Source organism: Onychostruthus taczanowskii, unplaced genomic scaffold (assembly GCF_017590055.1).
Source record: "Onychostruthus taczanowskii isolate IOZ18803 unplaced genomic scaffold, ASM1759005v1 scaffold110, whole genome shotgun sequence".
NCBI classification, from domain to species: domain Eukaryota; kingdom Metazoa; phylum Chordata; class Aves; order Passeriformes; family Passeridae; genus Onychostruthus; species Onychostruthus taczanowskii.
Window position 1 is genome coordinate 242,418 of NW_024497630.1, and position 18,674 is coordinate 261,091.

General features: G+C 48.6%; 1 protein-coding gene across 8 annotated transcripts in view; it reads right to left on the reverse strand.

Moving 5' to 3' along the window:
* Nucleotides 1–18,392, reverse strand: part of DOT1L (DOT1 like histone lysine methyltransferase) — a 76,320-nt gene extending 57,928 nt beyond the window's left edge. For 6 of the 8 annotated variants that reach the window (XM_041423342.1, XM_041423287.1, XM_041423325.1 and 3 more), the window contains exons 1-2: nucleotides 18,203–18,392; nucleotides 1,174–1,217 (exon numbers count right to left, since the gene is read on the reverse strand). In XM_041423342.1, the coding sequence (XP_041279276.1) occupies nucleotides 1,174–1,217; nucleotides 18,203–18,283 (125 nt within the window). In that variant the 5' untranslated portion in view covers nucleotides 18,284–18,392. Of the gene's footprint in view, nucleotides 1–1,173; nucleotides 1,218–15,284; nucleotides 15,988–18,202 lie in introns of those variants that run through there. The other 2 variants (XM_041423315.1, XM_041423296.1) reach the window with 2 other exon arrangements.
* Nucleotides 18,393–18,674: the final 282 nt, after the last annotated feature.

Sequence of the window (18,674 nt, forward strand, 5' to 3'; positions counted from 1 at the left end):
TTGGCCCAACTGCTTCCTCAGGCAGCTTCCCTTTGCCTCCAGCACAGAAAGCACCAACCACTCCCCAGCCACCCCCTCTGAGCCCCTTGCAAAGGGCCTTCTCCACACCCCAAAAATGATGCCACAAAACCCCAAAACACAGGATCTTATCCCCACCAGTCCAAGCAAACTGGCAGCACCAGTGGCAGTGTTTTGTAGACAGAAAAAGAAAATCATTTGGGAGAAAAATGTTCAGCTCCAGCCTCATTCCACATCCTCTGCCACCCCAGCCCATGGGAAATGCTCTGATTTCATGCATGTGAGTGATGTTATCAAGCACTTGGCTCTCTCACACTCACACTGGGAGCACACAAGGCTCACTGCTACCTTTTGCTTTGCCATCTGTGACCAGATTTTGAGCTCAGGTGGTTCTGCAGGTAAAACACCTCCTCCCTCACCTGTATCTGCATCACCCAAGCACTGAAAGCTGCTGCAGACACAGCCCCGAGCTGAGCCAAGGGCAGCCTGTGAGGATCTAAAACAGTTAACAAGAGCAGCTTTGTAATGGGGATAACTCATCCTCATCCCTCAGGTGTTTGGGGAATTCGTGTAGCATTTATTAAAAGTTGTTCTTTGGCAAGTCCCCTCCTAATCCTGCTGAAATAACAGCAAGTCACGTCCTGAGAGCCTGTGTTGGGAAATCCTCTGACTTCCTGCTCCTCACAGTTGTCTTTCACCTTTATCCTCCCATTTTCCCCACGCTGTTCCAACTCTATCAGCAGGATTAGGAGCAACGCTACAGGGAGATCATTGCCAAACAATCCAAATGCTGCAAAATCACAGCAACAGGGGAAACAGAGAGGGTGGGCAGAGGCAAGATCAGGACATAACACACCAAGCCAAGGATGCTCCCTTAACCTTGCCTGTCCACAGCTCAAATACCCACTGCCACAAGTATTAAAGCTGAACACCCATTTTTAACTCTGTTCACAACAGAATGGAATATGGCAAGATTAAAAAAAAAAACCTCTTTGGCAGGGAGCTCTGTATTGCAGCAAATTCAGCTTAGAAAAATAACTCAGAGCTGCTAAATGGTAACTGCTGCCCTCCTGTGTGCCCTGACTCCAGCCATCCCTTCCCAGAGCTGCAGTGAGGCACAGGAAGGGTCCCAGGCAGGCTGCACTGAGCACTTACCGAATTGTCTCAATAATTTCATGAGCAGCATCGTGGTGTTTGTCCTGAAATTAAACAAAAAAAAAAGACACATCAGGTGCTGCTTATCAGAGGTTTACAAGAATCATAGTTTGTTTAGTATACAGGTGCCAAGCATATAGAAAAAGGAGTCTTTGAATTCCACCCATTAAAGGCATCAAAATGAGCCCTCCAAGAAAAATAAGGCTTAAGGAAATAAATTTCTCAAGTGTCTGTGACTGATATGAAGGAAGTGTCATTCTACTTATTTCTCTGTCATTCCCTGCAGTCAGGGGCTGTTTGGCTGAGGATCATGGGACTGAAGCCTTTGGGATTGCTAGGATGCAGCAGGTACTTGCCTGCAAGTTCCCAATGAACAGCTGATTCCCTTGGCCCAGCATCTGGCACAGGCTCCCAGCTCCAGATGGGCAGTGAGATTCTTGCACAGGGAATGGCTTTCCAAAATAAAGCATCCAATAAACAGTGGGAGCAGATGTCAGTGCAAGAAAAACAGCCTCAGAGCACACAGAAAAAGGCCTGGATATGCAGCCCTGCTCATGAACTGAAAGCCAAAACACACCAAACCCTGAGCATCACACATCCACACCAGGGTGAGACATGGAGGTTTGCTGATTTCATTTGGGAGTTTATTCAGGAGCAACAGAAGCACAAGTGGATTTAGCAAATTATTACAATTCCATGCTAAAAAGAGCTCTAGAAGCTGCATTTATATGCACCACTGTACAAAAAAGAGTTCTATTTTAGGGAAGCCACAGGAGTTCCTCATACACATTGATGTATCCAGTCTTAGTTACCACAGCCCATCTGGACAAAGCTGGGGTTATATTTAGACATTTGTTTCTGCAAGTGGCTTTGACCTTTCAATTAGGAGTCTTGTATCTACAGCCCTTCCAGAAACACAAGTGCAAAGGCTCCCTTAAATAATTTCCCTTGCTTTGTGCTGCAGAAATGTCATTTCTGTAGTTACCAGGAGAAATTCTGTAGCAAAGGGCAGAGACAGGTAACAAAGCAGAGGACTGGGGGCAGGGGAAGGAAGGGAAGGCAAGAAGAAAACCACTGATGGTTGATAACAGAAAATGCTTGGATTATCTCATTTTAAGACATTGAAGGACATGATCTGAGTCAAATGGAAGCATTTTCCATCATTATCTCAGCTTTCCTATTTTCAGGAGGAAACACATTTTCCCTTGTATAGCCAGTTCATGCACGTGGGATCAGCCAGGCCTGCAGAAGTTCTCATTCCAATAAATTTGTACACAGCCCTTTCAATGCCTAGTTAAAAATTTCAGGACAGATGGACAGACAGGCAAGAATTTCTGAGGTCTGCCATTCTTCCAGTGCCTTAAAGGGGCTCATAAACAGAAGGGAGAGGAAATTTTAATATGGGGAGTTAGTGACAGGACACAGGGAATGGCTGCCACTGCCAGAGGGCAGGGCTGGATGGGATATTGGGCAGGAATTGTTCCCTGGCAGGGTGGGCAGGCCCTGGCACAGGGTGCCCAGAGTAACCTGGATCAGAGGTGTCACCCTGTGGCTACCCCTGCATCCCTGGCAGTGTCCAAGGTCAGGTTGGATGGGGCTTGGAGCACCCTGGGATGGTGGAAAATTGAACTAAATGATATTTTATGTCTTTCCAACCCAAACCAGTCTGGGATTCTGTACTAAAGCGATGAGAGAACATCGCCAGGAAAAAAGGTCTTGTTTTCAGATGACAAAAAGTTAACCCCAAATCTAGAAGTCACAAGGAAGGTTAATCCAAGAAAACCAAATTATTCCAGTTGCAACATGGAGAAGGAGAAAAAAACCAGCCAACAGCAGTAGACAGGACACTTGGGATGGATCACACAGAGCCTGGAGCTGAGCACTGCCCTGGCCACCTTTAACAAGCTGCTGGTGCCACAGCAGCAGCCCAAACACCACAGAACAGATTTGGGGCTGTGCTTCCTCCAGTCTCCTGGGCTGGGACAGCCCAAAACCTACAGAAAACAGCAGCATCCATAATCCAGTCTCCCAGGAATGTCAGGTAATTCTTTTGATAAATGTTGGCCTAGAAACCAGGGAAGCAACCAAACTGAAACCTGTTCCTGCCTCTCAGTGCACAAATAAAAGAGAATGTGTTCTCTCCTCTTTTCTCTGTGCACTGAAAGGAGGGGACAAGGAGGGAGGAGAACTTCTCTTTATTCTCATTTCTTATCTGCCAAGGGTAAGAATAACCCAGGACAGCAGCTCATCCATAAACATCTCCCAGAAATGTTCATGTTTCACTCCATGCAGAATTATCCCAGCAGAGACCCCTGGGCTGATGCAGCTCTCCCAGTAAACTGTGTTCCTGCAGAGTCACAATTTGCTTTATCAACATAAGCACATTATACCAGAAAAGTGAATTCAGGCTTATTCTGGCATAACCATTTCCTGGGAGGAAGTTCTATTCCCCACTGCTGGGCTGGACACTTGCAGTGTGAGCAGAGCACACGACAGCCCCCTTGTCCTACAGCCCTCTAAGTGACTAAAACTGTCTATTAACAGATTCTTCTGTCTTGGCTTTAAAAAGCAAAAAAATCAACTAAAAATAGTAATATTATATCAGAATTCACATCTACAACTACGGATCATCCAATTTAAGTGACTGCACAACCTCATGTGGAAACTCCAGGCACAAGGGGCTTTTGAGCTTAGTTTGTGACATTATCTAGGAATAAAGAAATCCAAACCAGTTCCACATCTACTGCTGCTGAACTCCCCGTGCTGAAACACTTCCCAAGTTTACTTCACTCTCTAACAGACTTTGGCTGAGCAGAGAAGCTCCCAAGGTCTCAAGCAAGTCTTGCAAAAAAAAAGTCATAATTAAAAATCCAGTAGGATCTTCTGCATTTCTTCAAAGCAGAGCTGGCTGTGGAAAATTGAGGGAAGGGGGAAACATATCTGAAGGGGGAAACATATCTGAAGGGTGTACAGAGCAGCTTCTCTTTTCTTAGAGAAACTCCCAGCCCCGTTTCATCATTATGGTTGTATGATTTAATCAGAAAAGACATTGAACAGCAACAGGTATCACATCTGTGTTCAAGCAACTGGTTATGGCACTGACAGGGAGTCTGAGGCAACCAAAAGGGAAATGGAATAGAAACTGTTGGATTATGCTCTTTTCTGACCCAGAGATGAGACAACTGAGAGGTGCTTTAAAAACTTTTATTCTATTTTTAGTCTCATGTGAAAGGTGAGACAATACAAATGTTATAATTCATCACATTTAAGAAACCAACTATTTCCTAATTACAATACATTATAAACATTTCTTATCAGTTTTTGCCACACCATGCTGTAAATGCCTCAAAGCCAATAATCTAAAATTACCCCTTGTGGGTCCTAATACAATACATCTTTCATGATTCTATTTCTCCAAAGTATCTAATCTTACTTGCAAGGCCATCCTCTGAAACTTATTTCTAGTTCCATTTTTCTCTCAACATTGTCTGTCTTATTCCATGGCATTTCTAAGTCAGCATTTCTTATCTCAAAGTTTACATACAAACACATCCTATATAAACCTTCTATCACACTTTTAAAATCCTCTACAAATCCACCCCCCCAAATCCTGACCCTGCTCCATCAGCACCCCAAGTAGATGCAGTGGTGCAGGGCAGACACTCAGCAGAGCTGGGAGCAGCAGCTTTATCCCAGATAGCTCCAGGGGATGGATGAACACTGAACCCAGCAGCCTGGGAGGATGGATGGTGATTGCTGCTCTGCTGATCAACCTCACCCTCCAGCCCCAAAGGTGGCCTGAAGCTTCTCCTGCTCAGCCAGGGGTCTGAGTTTGGGGTTTTTGGCTCAGTTCAGGGGGTTGATATTATTTTTCCCAGCTGCAGTGCCCACGACTCAGGTTGCAGGCAGGTTGTGCTCGTGTGTCATGCTGGACCCTGACACCCACAGGGCTTTGGCAGCGGCAGCTCCTGGGGAAGAGCCTCCCACACACTCCATCAATGCTGGAATCCCGTGTGCAGGAGCCTTTTGGCCGAGGCTCAGGCAGCCTCTGTGTTCTGTTCCCAGTCACGAGATGAGATGATGCCACCACGGTGCTCCCTGTCACAAAGGGCAGCTCCATTCACCCTCCTCCTGCTCCAGGCTGCTCTCCCTCCCTCCCTCCCTCCCTCCTCCCTGCACTGGAGGGGATGGAGCACACTACGTGCTGCTCCTGGCCTGCATGTACTTTCCAATGTTCCTGTACTTATGTTGTCTGAGAGGCCCTTGGAATATTCTGAGCCACATAAATGGAAGCTTTTCACAATCAGCCTTATCTCTTTAATGTGGAAAGTATTTAAAGTAAAGAGTTGCAGTCTGCAGTAATTACTGAGACTGCCCAAAGCTCTTCACAAGTTTTAAACAAACCAAGCTTAAACACACATTGAGTTACTGCAGCCAACTCTCTCCAGATGAACTTTTCACAGAGTTCTGGTCTCCAACCTAAAGGCTGAATTTTAAATTGAAACGTGAGTTCCCAGAGAAAGTTTGATAGTTTTTGCCAAGACATTTCATTGGAAAAAATAACAGAAAGAAAGCAGACACTTTGTCAAAAGTCATGTCGAAGAGCATCCAATATATTCTATGGAAAAGTGGAGCACAGTTTCAGCCAGCAGGACTGAACAGCTTCACCCTTCTGATTCTTACAACCAGTTTCTCCAGCCACACGTTCCTACAACTCCGAGCACAGAGTTTGAAGCCAGAAACAGCCCCACACCAGTGGCCCCAGCACACAGAGCTCCTGTCACACACACACACAGAGCTGAGTCCTCCTACAGACACCAACTCCTGTCACCCTTTAGGCCATGGAGGTTGGACCACAGAGCAATTTTTAAGAGTTCAATCTTTCCCTTCACCTCCTCATAAAAAGACTTTTTGTATCTTGCAGATATGAGAAAACCTAACATGTCATTTGAAAGCCAAATAAGACAGTGCCCAAAAGCTCTTTCCAAATACATATATTGAAGAAATCATTCTCATTTTCTATAATCATATTCTTTTTTTGTTAAATCAAATTTTACAATCACCAATACGACCAGAACTCAGTGTGCTGGGCACTGCCCAGGCTGCCAGAGCTGCAGGAGCGTTTGGACAGCGCTGCCAGGGGTGCTCAGGGTGGGCTTGTTGGGGTGGCTGGGCAGGGACAGGGGCTGGGCTGAGCATCCCTGAGGGTCCCTCCCAGCTCAGGATATTCCAGAACTCAGCAGCACTCACAGCTCTTCCTCTGCCACCAGAGTGAGAAAACTAAAGCAGCCCCAATAACACATTTTATATAGACAGAGATCACAGTGTGCATGGCATGATCAACCCCAGCCACAGCTCAGTAATCTGTGCACAATTTTCTTCTACAAAGCACCAAATTCCTACTAAAAAACCAAATCAAACACTTCTACAGGACACTCTTTAAGAGCAAGGTAAGGTACAAATTAGAGTTGGCAACATTTTTGCCACAAGTTAGCTGCTGGAACAGTTTGTAAATCCCCCTGAACACAAAGCCCAATACTCCTCCTCCTGGTATGGCTGCTTTGGTTACATCAAATTTTCAAACTAACATCCCTTAAGATACTTAAATGGCAAGATTTTGATTTAATTCTGCTTTCCAATACCATATCCCAGACTCCTGGGTGTGTTTGCACAGAACAGTTAACCCTCCAGTGCAACAATCCATAGTCTAAAGTGAATCTGTAACCTAAAGCAACAGTTTTAAATGCTCTGGTTTCCATCCTCAGACACAAAGAATTTGTTCAGTTAAATTGGGCAGCCAGCACTACCTGGAGGCAAGAAACACCACTCCAGTGCCCTTCCAAATTTACATCTTTTTTTATTTGAGTTCTTCTTATGAAACTGTGCTTAGCCTTGGGGTAAGCCTAAATTGGGGCTCGAAGGTGAACACCATATTTTTCTAAATTTTATTTCTCCACATGCCAAGCTATGCCTCATCCAGGCTGGACAGGGCTTGGAGCAGCCTGGGACAGTGGAAGGTGTCCCTGCCCATGGCATGGGTGGCACTGGATGAGCTTTAAGGTCCCTTCTAACTCAAACCTGGGATTCCATGATTCTCTGAAAGAGGGATCTTTGTGAGATCTGATCATCTACACAGCATGGGGGGTGAAAAGGCAGCCCAAAAGGCTTGCAGACCTGAGCAGCAAACAAATGGTTTGAAAACCTGGGTAAGTTTTGGCTGACCAGACTAAACTGTCCCACAGCAAAGCAACCCTTGCCCTTTCAGAGCCATTTCTGGCTCACCACACCATGCTTCCTCCCCTAAAAACAGGCCAGGTGACCAAAGCAGCTCTTCAGAAATGTGAAAAGCAGCTGTGGTCAAGCAGGGGCAGAGCAGGAGGGACAGAGCTCCTGCAGCTCTCCCCTGTCCACCAGATGTGTGAAAACCAAAGCTGAAACAAGCCAGTTACAAATAATTCAATGGCAACCTTGCATACCTTTTAATGACCTGTCTGGATACAATTCTAGCCCTCCAATGTAACACCAGCTCCTCCCAAATCCTGGACACTGACCCCACTCATGGATTAACAAAAGTCATAGGGATTTGCCAAATTCTGATCTCCACATGACCCATTTAACTTGCAAAACAAAAGAGGTCAGTCCCACCAGCCCCTGGATTTAAACAACAGCTTGGTTGCCTGCAGTGGCAGCTCTCTCTCCCCAGGCAGCAGTCCATAAATCCAAAGGAGAGGATGTTACAGCTGCAGACAAGATGGTTAGCAGAGATCAAAAAGATGGATTAGGAAAAGCCAATCAATCTTGCAGAAGGCTGGTGGGACAAGTGCCTCTTTCAAGCCCCTTGCTTCCTTCCATCTGGGGAGGATGATAAGGGTTTCTCTGGACACCAGGAAAAGCAAAAGGAGCCACTGCAGCTGCAGCTTTCCTGGGAGCCAGGAAAGATCCAGCATCCTGCACCGCACACGGATGCCCTCACAAACCAGGGATTTCAGCCTGTCACAAGTTTGTGTTCCTCCTCCCACGGGGTTTAATTTCATTTAACCCACCAGCACAGTCCCCTGCCCAGGGCACTTCCATGGCCAACACACCTGAACACAAGAGGGTCACAAGAGTCTTTGAAAAGCCAAAGCACCTCCAGCCACTGCAGCAGCCAGGAGCTGCTCAGTGAAGGGAGGATCTCAGGCTCCATGTCCTGCCAGCTCTGCCTTGTGTTCAAATGCCAGTTAAACCCTGGGTAAGGGAAAGGAAAGCCTGCTCCATGCTGTATTCCACACTGGATAGCAGGTCTTGTTTTAATGTTACCAGATTTTATCCCAAATCAAGATTGTGCCATTTTAGCTTCCTTAGCGACAACCATAGCGCTATTTTTCTTACCAAGAGAGACAAGAACCAAAAGTCTCCTCTGAACCACCCAATTACTGTCATTCCCTTAATCAAGAAAGCACAGGGACATTCACAAGAATACATTTTTATTAGAATGTATAAAAAGAGATCTCCTGCAGAGAACACCTTGTAACCATCTTTCCCACCCAGTTCCAGGGAAGAAAAGACAAGGGAAGGAAGAACTCCCAAGACTGCATTTGGAAGCCCATCTCCCACACAGCAAGAAGCAGACAAGCCTGAGGTAGTTTCAGTAGTTTCTAGGTTACTGTCACACAAAACCAACTGGAAAACATGGTGGTCACTATGGCCTCCTTAATGGCTACATAAGGACATTTAAATAAAAAGAAAAGGTTGGTCCAAGGTCCAAAATAAACTAACAAAGGAAACAGACATTGAGAAAGAAGATCCAAACTGCTCTGGATAATCATTTAGCATGGTTGCAATAGGGATTGCACTTTCACTGCTGCTGCTTCAAGCACAGTAACAGTTTTGCCTTTGCACACAGCAATCCCAACTGTTGCTACGGACACTGCACAGATGCAGGAGGGAATGGTTCCCCTGGTAGTGCAGGAGGGGCTGGGTCAATCCATTAACATGCAAGCAGCCTGCAGGAGTGTTGGAGGCACACAGGACAACCATAGCAGGATGAGCCAGACAAAAGAAGTCATTCCACTATGCAAAACAACAGCTTAAAACAATGTTTATGTTAGAATACATAACATAATGGATTCTAACATAAACAGAATTTATAGGGGAATGCAATGATTCTGGTAAAACAGCAAGTCACTGGTGCGTCCTACTGCCCTCCCAGGTGAGTTTCAGGCAGTGGCACACCCTGCTCACACCAAGGCAGCTGCAGGCAGGGGGCAGATGCTGCAGTGATCCCACATGCACATGCACAAGAACCCAGCACTGCTTGTCTGGGACAGGGAACTGCTGGGCTTTCACTCCCTGGAGCAGAGGAAGGCAGCCCTGCCACCATTTCACAGCCAGTTTAACCCCACCCAGCCACCTGCCCTGCCAGCACTTCCCCAAAGTCACCTCTTGCTCTGGGCCAGCAGTGCCTGTGCTCACATGCAGCAAAGGCAGGGGAGGTCTGAACTAAAACCAAACCTTCATGGGGTTTTGGCTCAGTTCCCTTTCAACCAGCCCAGTTCACAAACACTGCTCCAAGGGTGAGAGCAGCTCAGCACAAGGGAACAGAGATGACAAGAGTTATTTCTACCTGCAGATGTCCCAGCTGCAAAGCTGCACCCCCCCAGGAGCCACAGCTGTGCTGGCAGGGAAATACCCACCCTGCAGTACAGGAGAGCACAAGGCATCTCTGATCACCCACACTGCCAGAAACAACCCTGCACACAGAACCCAAGGGAAGGAATCAACACACAGCCCCAAAACTGTTGGTGATGAAAGCAGCCACATCTCCTTCTCAAGCCCAGGGTCTTCCCACAGCCTCGGAGGAAGCTCATGGCACAGCCTGAGCCCCATCTCCTGCAGGGAAAACTGATGAGACAACAGCTTAAATAACCACTTTATATTCTGTAAAGATAACTCAGTCTTGGACAGCTCAGAAATTCTGCTCCTACTTAACACACATAAATATTCCACATAACAGAAATTAGCAGTAAAATCCTGTACTCTTTCTGAAGCTCACTGGGCGTGGAGTTTTGTTAGGTACAAAAAAAAAAAAAAAAACAAGAATATATATGGGTTTTCCTTTATAAGATTCAACTTGTGGAGCAGAGCAGTGATCCAGTGGAGGCTCTGAACAGCAGACATCAACTTCCAGCCAATCATTTCCACAAGCCATTTTACTTTAAAGACTTATAAATGACCCTACAATATTACAATGCTTTCTTCACAGATTGCAGAATTTCAAATTTGCTGTAATGATCAGGGATGGAAGCCCAATCATTTTACTTTAAAGACACAAGCCATTTTACTTTAAAGACTTATAAATGACCCTACAATATTACAATGCTTTCTTCACAGATTGCAGAATTTCAAATTTGCTGTAATGATCAGGGATGGAAGCCAAGATCCACAAAGACTCCAAACCCAGCTCTGGAGGTCAGAGGCCACCCTGAGGCAGCACCTGATCTCCCTGGTCTTGTTGCCAACAGATGTGGGAACCAGAGGGAACCACCTGCAGCCCAGTGGGAATCCCACTGACGAATGAATGAGAAGCCTCAAAAGCTCACAGTTTTTAGAATTCTATAAGTATCAAATATTAATAATATTGCTGAGCTCCAAAAAGTAAATGACACATTAATGACATAACCTCAGGAAACTGGCCTTCACAGTACACAGAAAATAACAAACACCATTAAAATCCATTCATTTTTACTAAGAAACTTAGTTCAGAACTTTCTGTAGGATTTGGTCCAGAAAAGTTTTCCAATGCTTCTTTTATCTGTCTTCAGTAGTTCCTTAGACTTTTCATCAAACACTACAAAGTCCTTTCAGTGTAAATTTTTAGAAAACTCTCATTCACTCGTGAAATGAAATAAACCAAAATACTCTGAACAGGAACTTTTTCGTTATTCGCTGATCTGCTCCTATCTATGAAACCATCATTTCCTGCTGTAAAATATACTCACCCTCTTCCTATGCTCTAAAAATAGTCCCTACTTGATTCGATAGCTCTAGCAGCATGTGGCCAACTTTTCTATTCAGTTTTATTTCTCGTTCCTCTTCAGAGTTAGTTTTGTCTTTAATAATTACCATGAAAGTAAATATGTGCACAATCCCTAACGTGAACTTTTCCTCCTTCTGTGGATCCTTCTGTTAGGAAGGAGAAAATAACTGAAGCAAAAATATGTTGAGACACTTTATGATTATCAATCTGTGATAAAAGACACTGCAAGGGACAAAAAAAAATTCACCCCACCCCTGATCCTTGTGTTGATCAGTGCAAAATCTTAATCAGACAGTTAAAGGTTAACTCAAAGCAGGAAGAAAAAAAAAAGCAAATCAATGAGAAAGGGGGAAAAGAAAGAAGGAAGAGTACAAAAGTAGACATATGGATGTCTGGGGAGAAGGGTGATTAAATCCCCCATAAATCTCACATACCAAGAGGTAAGATATTTTGCTTAAATTCCCAGAGGCAACACAATTCAGTCCTGTATCTGAGACTTGAAAAGATAATCATCTCCATATATAATAAGGCTGCCACGAAGGACAAGAGCTGGAGCTGCATGTGGGGGCATGGATTTCCCTTGGCACACTGAAAGCTTTCAGTGCTGTGTCCAACTGGAGCTGATGGGTGAATTTTTAGGTAGATAAATTTGAATTGCCTGGGCTGGAACTTTGGCCTGGACAGGAACATTAATCCTCACTCATCTGTTGATGAATGAAAGGGGGAAAACAAGCAATCTTGGACAGCTACTCTGTCTTTCAACAGTTGCCTTTCAGATAAATCAGTTATATAAAAAAATAAATACTAGTATGGTCTTTAAGATGCAAGACAAGAGACCAACTTTCACTTTTCAAACTGGGCAAAAAAAAAGTCTGTTAACTGAACTCATGATTTATCTTGTATCCAACGGGTCAGGGCTTGGAACAAAGGAGTTTGAGAACTGAACAAGCACGGATTGTCACTCAGGGCAAGTCCTACTTCAAAGGGTAAAGCCCAGAAGGAAACTGCTCTTCTGCGCTGCCCACGTGCTGCACAATTAACGCTGTAGGGCTCTTGTGCCCCCCAAGAGCACATCCCTGAGTCCCTCTGGCACTGGGCAAAAGGGCAGGAAAAATGATCTAACTGTGCCAGCTCTGTGATCTGCTGGGCAGCAGAGAAACCCGAGTGCTTTTGAAATGACTGAGTCAATATTTCCCAGCTTCACGGTGCTCTCCCCACTCCAGGTGTTTTTACAACGGGGGAGGGCAGGCAGAGAGAGAGAGGTGCTGAGAAATCGGAACTGTGCTCAAGTGTTCAAACCTTTCCTTCACCAGACAAGCTTGTTCTAAGTGATTAGTCATCCCCACAAGCATTTCCCAACGAGCTGCAGCAACAGGGAAAACCCCCCGGACTCAGCCACGGCTGCCGAATTTCTGGGCGATTACTCAGGGGGTGAGGAGGCTTTTGCCTGGCAAAGGCAGAGCAACAGTTTCCTCCTCTGCCTCCTTTGTAGGGCCGGCTGCCCCGGCAGAACCTGACTCACATTTCACAGAGCAGGGCGGGGGGCCGCCTCTGAAAACACTGCAACATTTTTTTCCAGCCCAGATATTTTCAGCGATCCCGTTCCCAGAGCCGCCCCACACACAGCTCCACGGGCACCGACGCTCCCAACCGCAGGGAGGATCAGGGGGCTTCACCTTCCCCCTCCCGCACAGGCTGGTCCCATGGAAAAGCCAGGAGCACGAGCGAAACCTGTTTTCCATCAGCTCATCCCACAGGAGGGCAGCGGGGTATGGAATAAGGACCCCAGGGGATGGATCTGTGGCAGAGGGAAGCATCACAGGACCACCCTCAGCAGCAGGACAGCTCCAGCCCCAAGGGAACAATTTAGCTCCTCTTTAGGTCCTTACCAAAATCATCTACAGCACCCTTCTATGGCACTCTCACACCTGCCTCGATGCCTGGGAAGTCAAAGCCAGGCATCACAGAAACTCTTCCCAGGAAAGCTGAGTGACATGCACAAAAAAAAGAAAATTAAATTCTCAGACAAGGTTTGTTATTAATCTCCACCGTTGATCTTTAATTTCAAAGGTGACAATCCCCCCTGGGCTGTGATTTTCATTAACACTCCCTGCCCTTGAGGTCTCCCTGCACAGCACATTCCTTTGGTGACAGAATGGTATCAGCTGGATCTCGACAGTAGAGGAAAAAAAAAAAAAAACAAAACCCACACCCTGCGCCCTCCCACCTGTACAAAATCTAGTAGTAAGAAGCTTGTATCCCATTACTCCCAGTAGCAGCCACACACATACACCTCCAGGTGCAGAGTGATCCTCTGACAACATTCAATTAGACAATGAGAATCTTCTTGCCATCACAGCTGAGTGGAAAGTCAGCTGTAACAAGGAGGAACACAAACAAATAAATTAATTATTCAAGCCAGACTTCTCATCACAGGTGCCGATTTAGAGGTTTAAGATCCAGCAGCTCAGGACAGAGGTACCTCACCCTGGTAAGATGTGCACAGTGGCACAACCAGGACTGTCCCCTCCTGGGACAGAGTCAAAGGCTGGAAGAAGGGAATAAAATTCACAGATTTTAAAAAAATTGTATTATCATGTGGTAACTAGGGCAGAAGATTAATTGATCTCTGCGAGAGGGGGAAGGCCCTGGCACAGGTTGTCCAGAGAAGTTGTGTCTGTCCCATCCCTGGAAGTGTCCAAGGCCAGCTTGGACAGGGCTTGGAACAACAACCTGGGACAGTGGAAGGCGGTGGAACAAGATGGGCATTAAGCTCCCTTCCCAGCCAAACCAGTCCATGATTCTGTGATCCTATACCCAGAGTGCAGCCTTACTGGGATCCCCAGGGGCTGCAGGAGTTCCCAGGTGCTGTCACAACTCAGTCCCTTGGCCCTTGCAAGTCCAACAGGGAGAGGGGAACACAACCCACAACAACCTGATGCACACGAACACTTGCAGGGCCTTCCATGGGAATGCCACCCAGCAGGCATCACAGCACAACAGGCAGATGGCTCACTCTGGACCTGGAAGGGACTTGCACCCCATTGAACGCCTGCAGCCAGCGGGGCCAAGGACACGGTGGCACAAGAGCCCTGCACAGGCAGGGCCTCCCTCAGCAGCTGGCTGTGCCTCCTGTGCCCACTCACAGTGACACTGAGCACTGCCAACCTGCAGGGCAGGCCGCCTTAAGGAGAGCAAATGAGTGAAGCACAGTGTCCTTCCACTCTTTGACACACTGCAAACAGGCTTTTCCACATTCACCAACTCTCTGCTGCAATAGGGCACAGCCCAGCAGATATGGATTTTGGGGACAATTATCAGCTCCAGCAGCTCTGAACCTCTTGTTACTCAGCTCTCTATGCAAGCAATCCCTCTCTGGTGCCACAGACATATCAGCAGAACCCTGCCAGACCAGACTGTAGAGCTGATCCACCCCACAACACCCCCACCCCTTTCTCCCTCCTGCACACACAACAGCAGCCTGCCATTCTAGACAGGAACTTGTCAGGAGTTCAAAGTACAACCTGAGACACCTCACAGATCAGGCAGGCCTTACTGTGGTATAAAACGAAAAATCTCCACATGCCTAATCCATATTCAAACTTAACTACAGCAGAAGTCAGAGACAAGAGAATGAACCATTTTAGGAAAAATTCTCAGGGAAAAAAAACTAAAGCTAAAAACTGCAAGTCTTAAAACTACACAAGGGGACTTCACTCCTCATACCCTTCAGATCTAAATGATGAGTACCAAGTTATGCTTAGCAACACGAAGTATGACTGAAAATGCCATCCTCCACCAGCAGTAGCCTATTTAAGACTAGTTATATCCATTAACTCTAGGCTTTCACCCAAACACTCCCTTTATCCAGGCCTGTATCTTTCGTAGTGTTAAAATCAAAATTTTAACACCATATCCCTGGGTCTCTTGACAACCTGGCACCAGCAAAAAGTGGGGCAGATACGTGGGAGCCGAGGAGTTAACCAGCACACAAAAGAGTACACTCACTTCAGCTCTGATTAAGCGGGGCAGTCACAAAAACAGAGGTCAACATCAGAAAATATTTTGTGAGTCATGAGGAGAGATTACTCACCATGCACTATTCAACTTACTCATCACAGTGTGGCACGGCCAGCACGGCTCACCACGGCTTCATTAGGGCACCGTGGCCTTTCCTTTGAGGCGGCGGAAGGCGGGGGAAGGAGCCGCACTTTCAGTTTTGTGTGGAAGCCAGTGGGAGGCTGGAGCTGCACCACCGCCGCCGCTCTCTCTCCTCCCACGGCCCTAATTAGACTCGGAGGGAAATACATGTTTCACATCAGCCTCCCCGGCTCTTTTAGCATCCCAACAAGCGCCGGGTTGTCAGCCGGGCTATTATCCGGACTCGGCAGTCTGGAGAGACCCCCACTTTTCCTATTACACACGAAATAAGCAGCAGCCCAGCAATAAAGAGACACGGTATTAACCCAGGCGTCCATTAATAGGAGAGACCAGCCTTCAACGCACCAACACTGACGCCGCTAATTTAAGATGTAGTAAGAGCATAAAAATAGCCAAGTTACTCAAGGCAGGGTTACATCACACCACGGAGCCCGGGCACACAGCAGGTTCACACTACAGAGCCTCGGATGTTGGGAAAGATGACTCCCTGCCACTGCTGCTGCTCTCACCAAAAATAACCTGCCGGGACCGTGAGTTTCCCGTTCCCTTTCCCTACAGCCCTCCTCGGAAAACACATCTCACAGAGTACAACAGGAAGCAACCAGAACACTGCTAAATAAAACTCCCTGAATCAGCGTGGCGTGTTGTTTTTTTTTTTTTCCCTCCCCTCAGCTATCCCACCTTGCTTCCTCGGAACCACGGGCGGTGAAACTAAGAAATGTTCTGCTTACGTCAAAGCGAGCCGAGCTCTCCCGGCAGCTCGGGCCGCGCCAGCGCGGGGAAAGCGCGGCTGCAGTTCAGCAGAGCACGATGTCAGCAGGCCAAGCGCTGCCACGGACACAGGGATTTGTTTGCAGAGCCCCAGGGTTCAGCCGGAGCCGCGGCCAGCGCCGGGGCGTGCGTGTGTGCCAGCACGCCTCGGCCGCGCCGCAGCGCTGCGCTCCCCGGAGCTCCCCGGGCCGCGATGCTGCTCGGCTCCGGTGCAACATCCACTCGGGAATCACTCTGGAAAGGCTGGCGATGCCAAGCAGACGGTTTAAGGGCAGGATGTTTGGGGTTTGTGGTATTTCTCAGTACATGGGGGATCACAAACCGCCCCCCCCCCCCCCGCCCACCACCACTACCCGCATTTCTGATTAACTGAGAAGAAATTCTATTTATTCTGTCATCCTCAAAAACAGCTGCTCAAGTTCTCCCAAATCAAGTAAATTCTTTATTTCCCATGCTGCAAAACACACGTTTCACCCTTTCACCCTTAAAATAAAGGGGTGGGGGGGGGTAGTTTTTACCCGCATTTCTGATTAACTGAGAAGAAATTCTATTTATTCTGTCATCCTCAAAAACAGCTGCTCAAGTTCTCCCAAATCAAGTAAATTCTTTATTTCCCATGCTGCAAAACACACGTTTCACCCTTCACCCTTAAAATAAAGGAGGGGGGGGGGGGGAGGTTTTTCGGTTTTTAAGCCCGTAAGAATCTCTGTGAACAGACATAAAACCATCTCTCCCTCCCAGAACAATCCCTATCCCGCGTAATCTTTAACCTCCGCTTCGCACAACCCGCTCGGAGAGGGGGGTGGAGAGGGGGGACACGAGTTAATATTTGGCGAGGAAAACCAAACCCGGTCATCGCTTGTACTTTCAGTTTCTGACAATTTGAGCAGAGCGCGCGCCCGCCAACACTGACAGAGCTGCCCAAACAGGAAAGGCTGCGTTTAACCAGTGTGCGCTGGGAGACACGCCGGGAACAGCACTGCATGGAGGATGTTTTGGAAAAGCACGGCTACAGCAGCAGCCCCGAAAGGCAGGCGGCAGATAGGAGCAGGCAGCCGTCCCCCCCTGCCACGAGCGATATATTCCTAATCACTCACACACCAGCGATTGCCAAAGCGAGCAACAACATCAGCAGTATCAGCTGCCCCAGTCTGTGCGTCCCAGCGTGTTCTCGCCGGGAAACAGCTCACGTACAACAGCACAGCCTGGAACGCAGCATAATCAACAGTGCCTGCGCCAAGTAAACATATAGAGAGACGTTTTGCCTTTGCTAACTGTGCTCCGAGGGGCTACACGCAGTCTGGGAGAGAAATTGCTCAGGGGTTGATAGGAAACCTACACACATCCAAAAATACCCTCCCCGGAGCCTTTGGCCTCTCGTGGGATTGTCACTAATTTGAACATGGACATTGTTATCAAGGTCACACATCGCTCGTCCGGGCTCGGGAGAAAGTCAGGCAAGTTAAGGAAAAACGCCGCTCGGTAGCTAAGCAAGGACAAGTGACATTTTATTTGGAAGCACGAGGATTGCGGCTGGCAGGAATTCTACTCGGGATAAATAAAAGGGGAGCTCCAAGGGCACGGCTGGAGGGGAACTGGCGGCAGCCCCAGACACCAGCGCTGCCTCCAGACCCACAAGCGCTGCTGGCCGCTGTTTATTCCCACTGTGCGGCTGGTCCTGGCGTCCCCGCGACCACCCGAGGCCATCCATAATTTAAGCGATATTCCCCCATCCAGAATCTCTGGATTCCACCCCGCTCGCGGCAGCACCGGTTATTAACCAGTTACACGAGCCCAGCGCGAGGAAAACACGAAAACTTTTCATTAACCAGTCCTCCTCCTCCCCGCCCTTCGGTTTAGTCAACCAATTATAAAATGAAATTGGGGATTTGACTTCCAGGCGAGCAGCGGCGGCACCCGGGGCCGGGGCTCCGGGAGGGTTCCCGCACGGGGGGCGATCATCCCGACGGATCCCGGGAAGGGCCGGCGCTGAGGGATCGCCCGGCGGGTGCCAGGGCCGGGGCAGGGCCGGGGGCGCTGACAGGGCGCGGGGCAGGTGCGGGGCCGGGCCATACTCACGTAGACGGGAAGCGGCCAGGGGTACACGGCGGGCTCGGCTCCCACGGGCGACTTCAGCCGCAGCTCCAGCCTCTCGCCCATGTCGGCAGCCGGAGGACGAGGCGGCGGCGGCCCCGCACCATGCTAGAGGGGCCGGCCGGGGCGGGGTGCGGCGGCCGGGCCGGGCCGGGGGCGTGGGCGCGGTGCGGCGGGCGGGCCCCCGCACCGCGCGCGCTCCCGCGGCCCTCTCGCGCGCGCGCGCCCGCAGCCCCCTCCCCCCATCCCGCGCGGGGGTCGCGGGCGGGGGTCGCGCGCGGACGAAGGGGGGGTCGCGCGGGGACGGGACCCCCGGACAGGACGGTGTGACACAGGGGTGGCACCCGGCGCGAGAGCAGGACGGGCTGCGGCGGCAGACACGTGTGACAGGGCCGGGGTGGCACACGAGCGCAGGATGGGCTGCAGTGACACGCGTGTGACAAGGACGAGGGTGGCA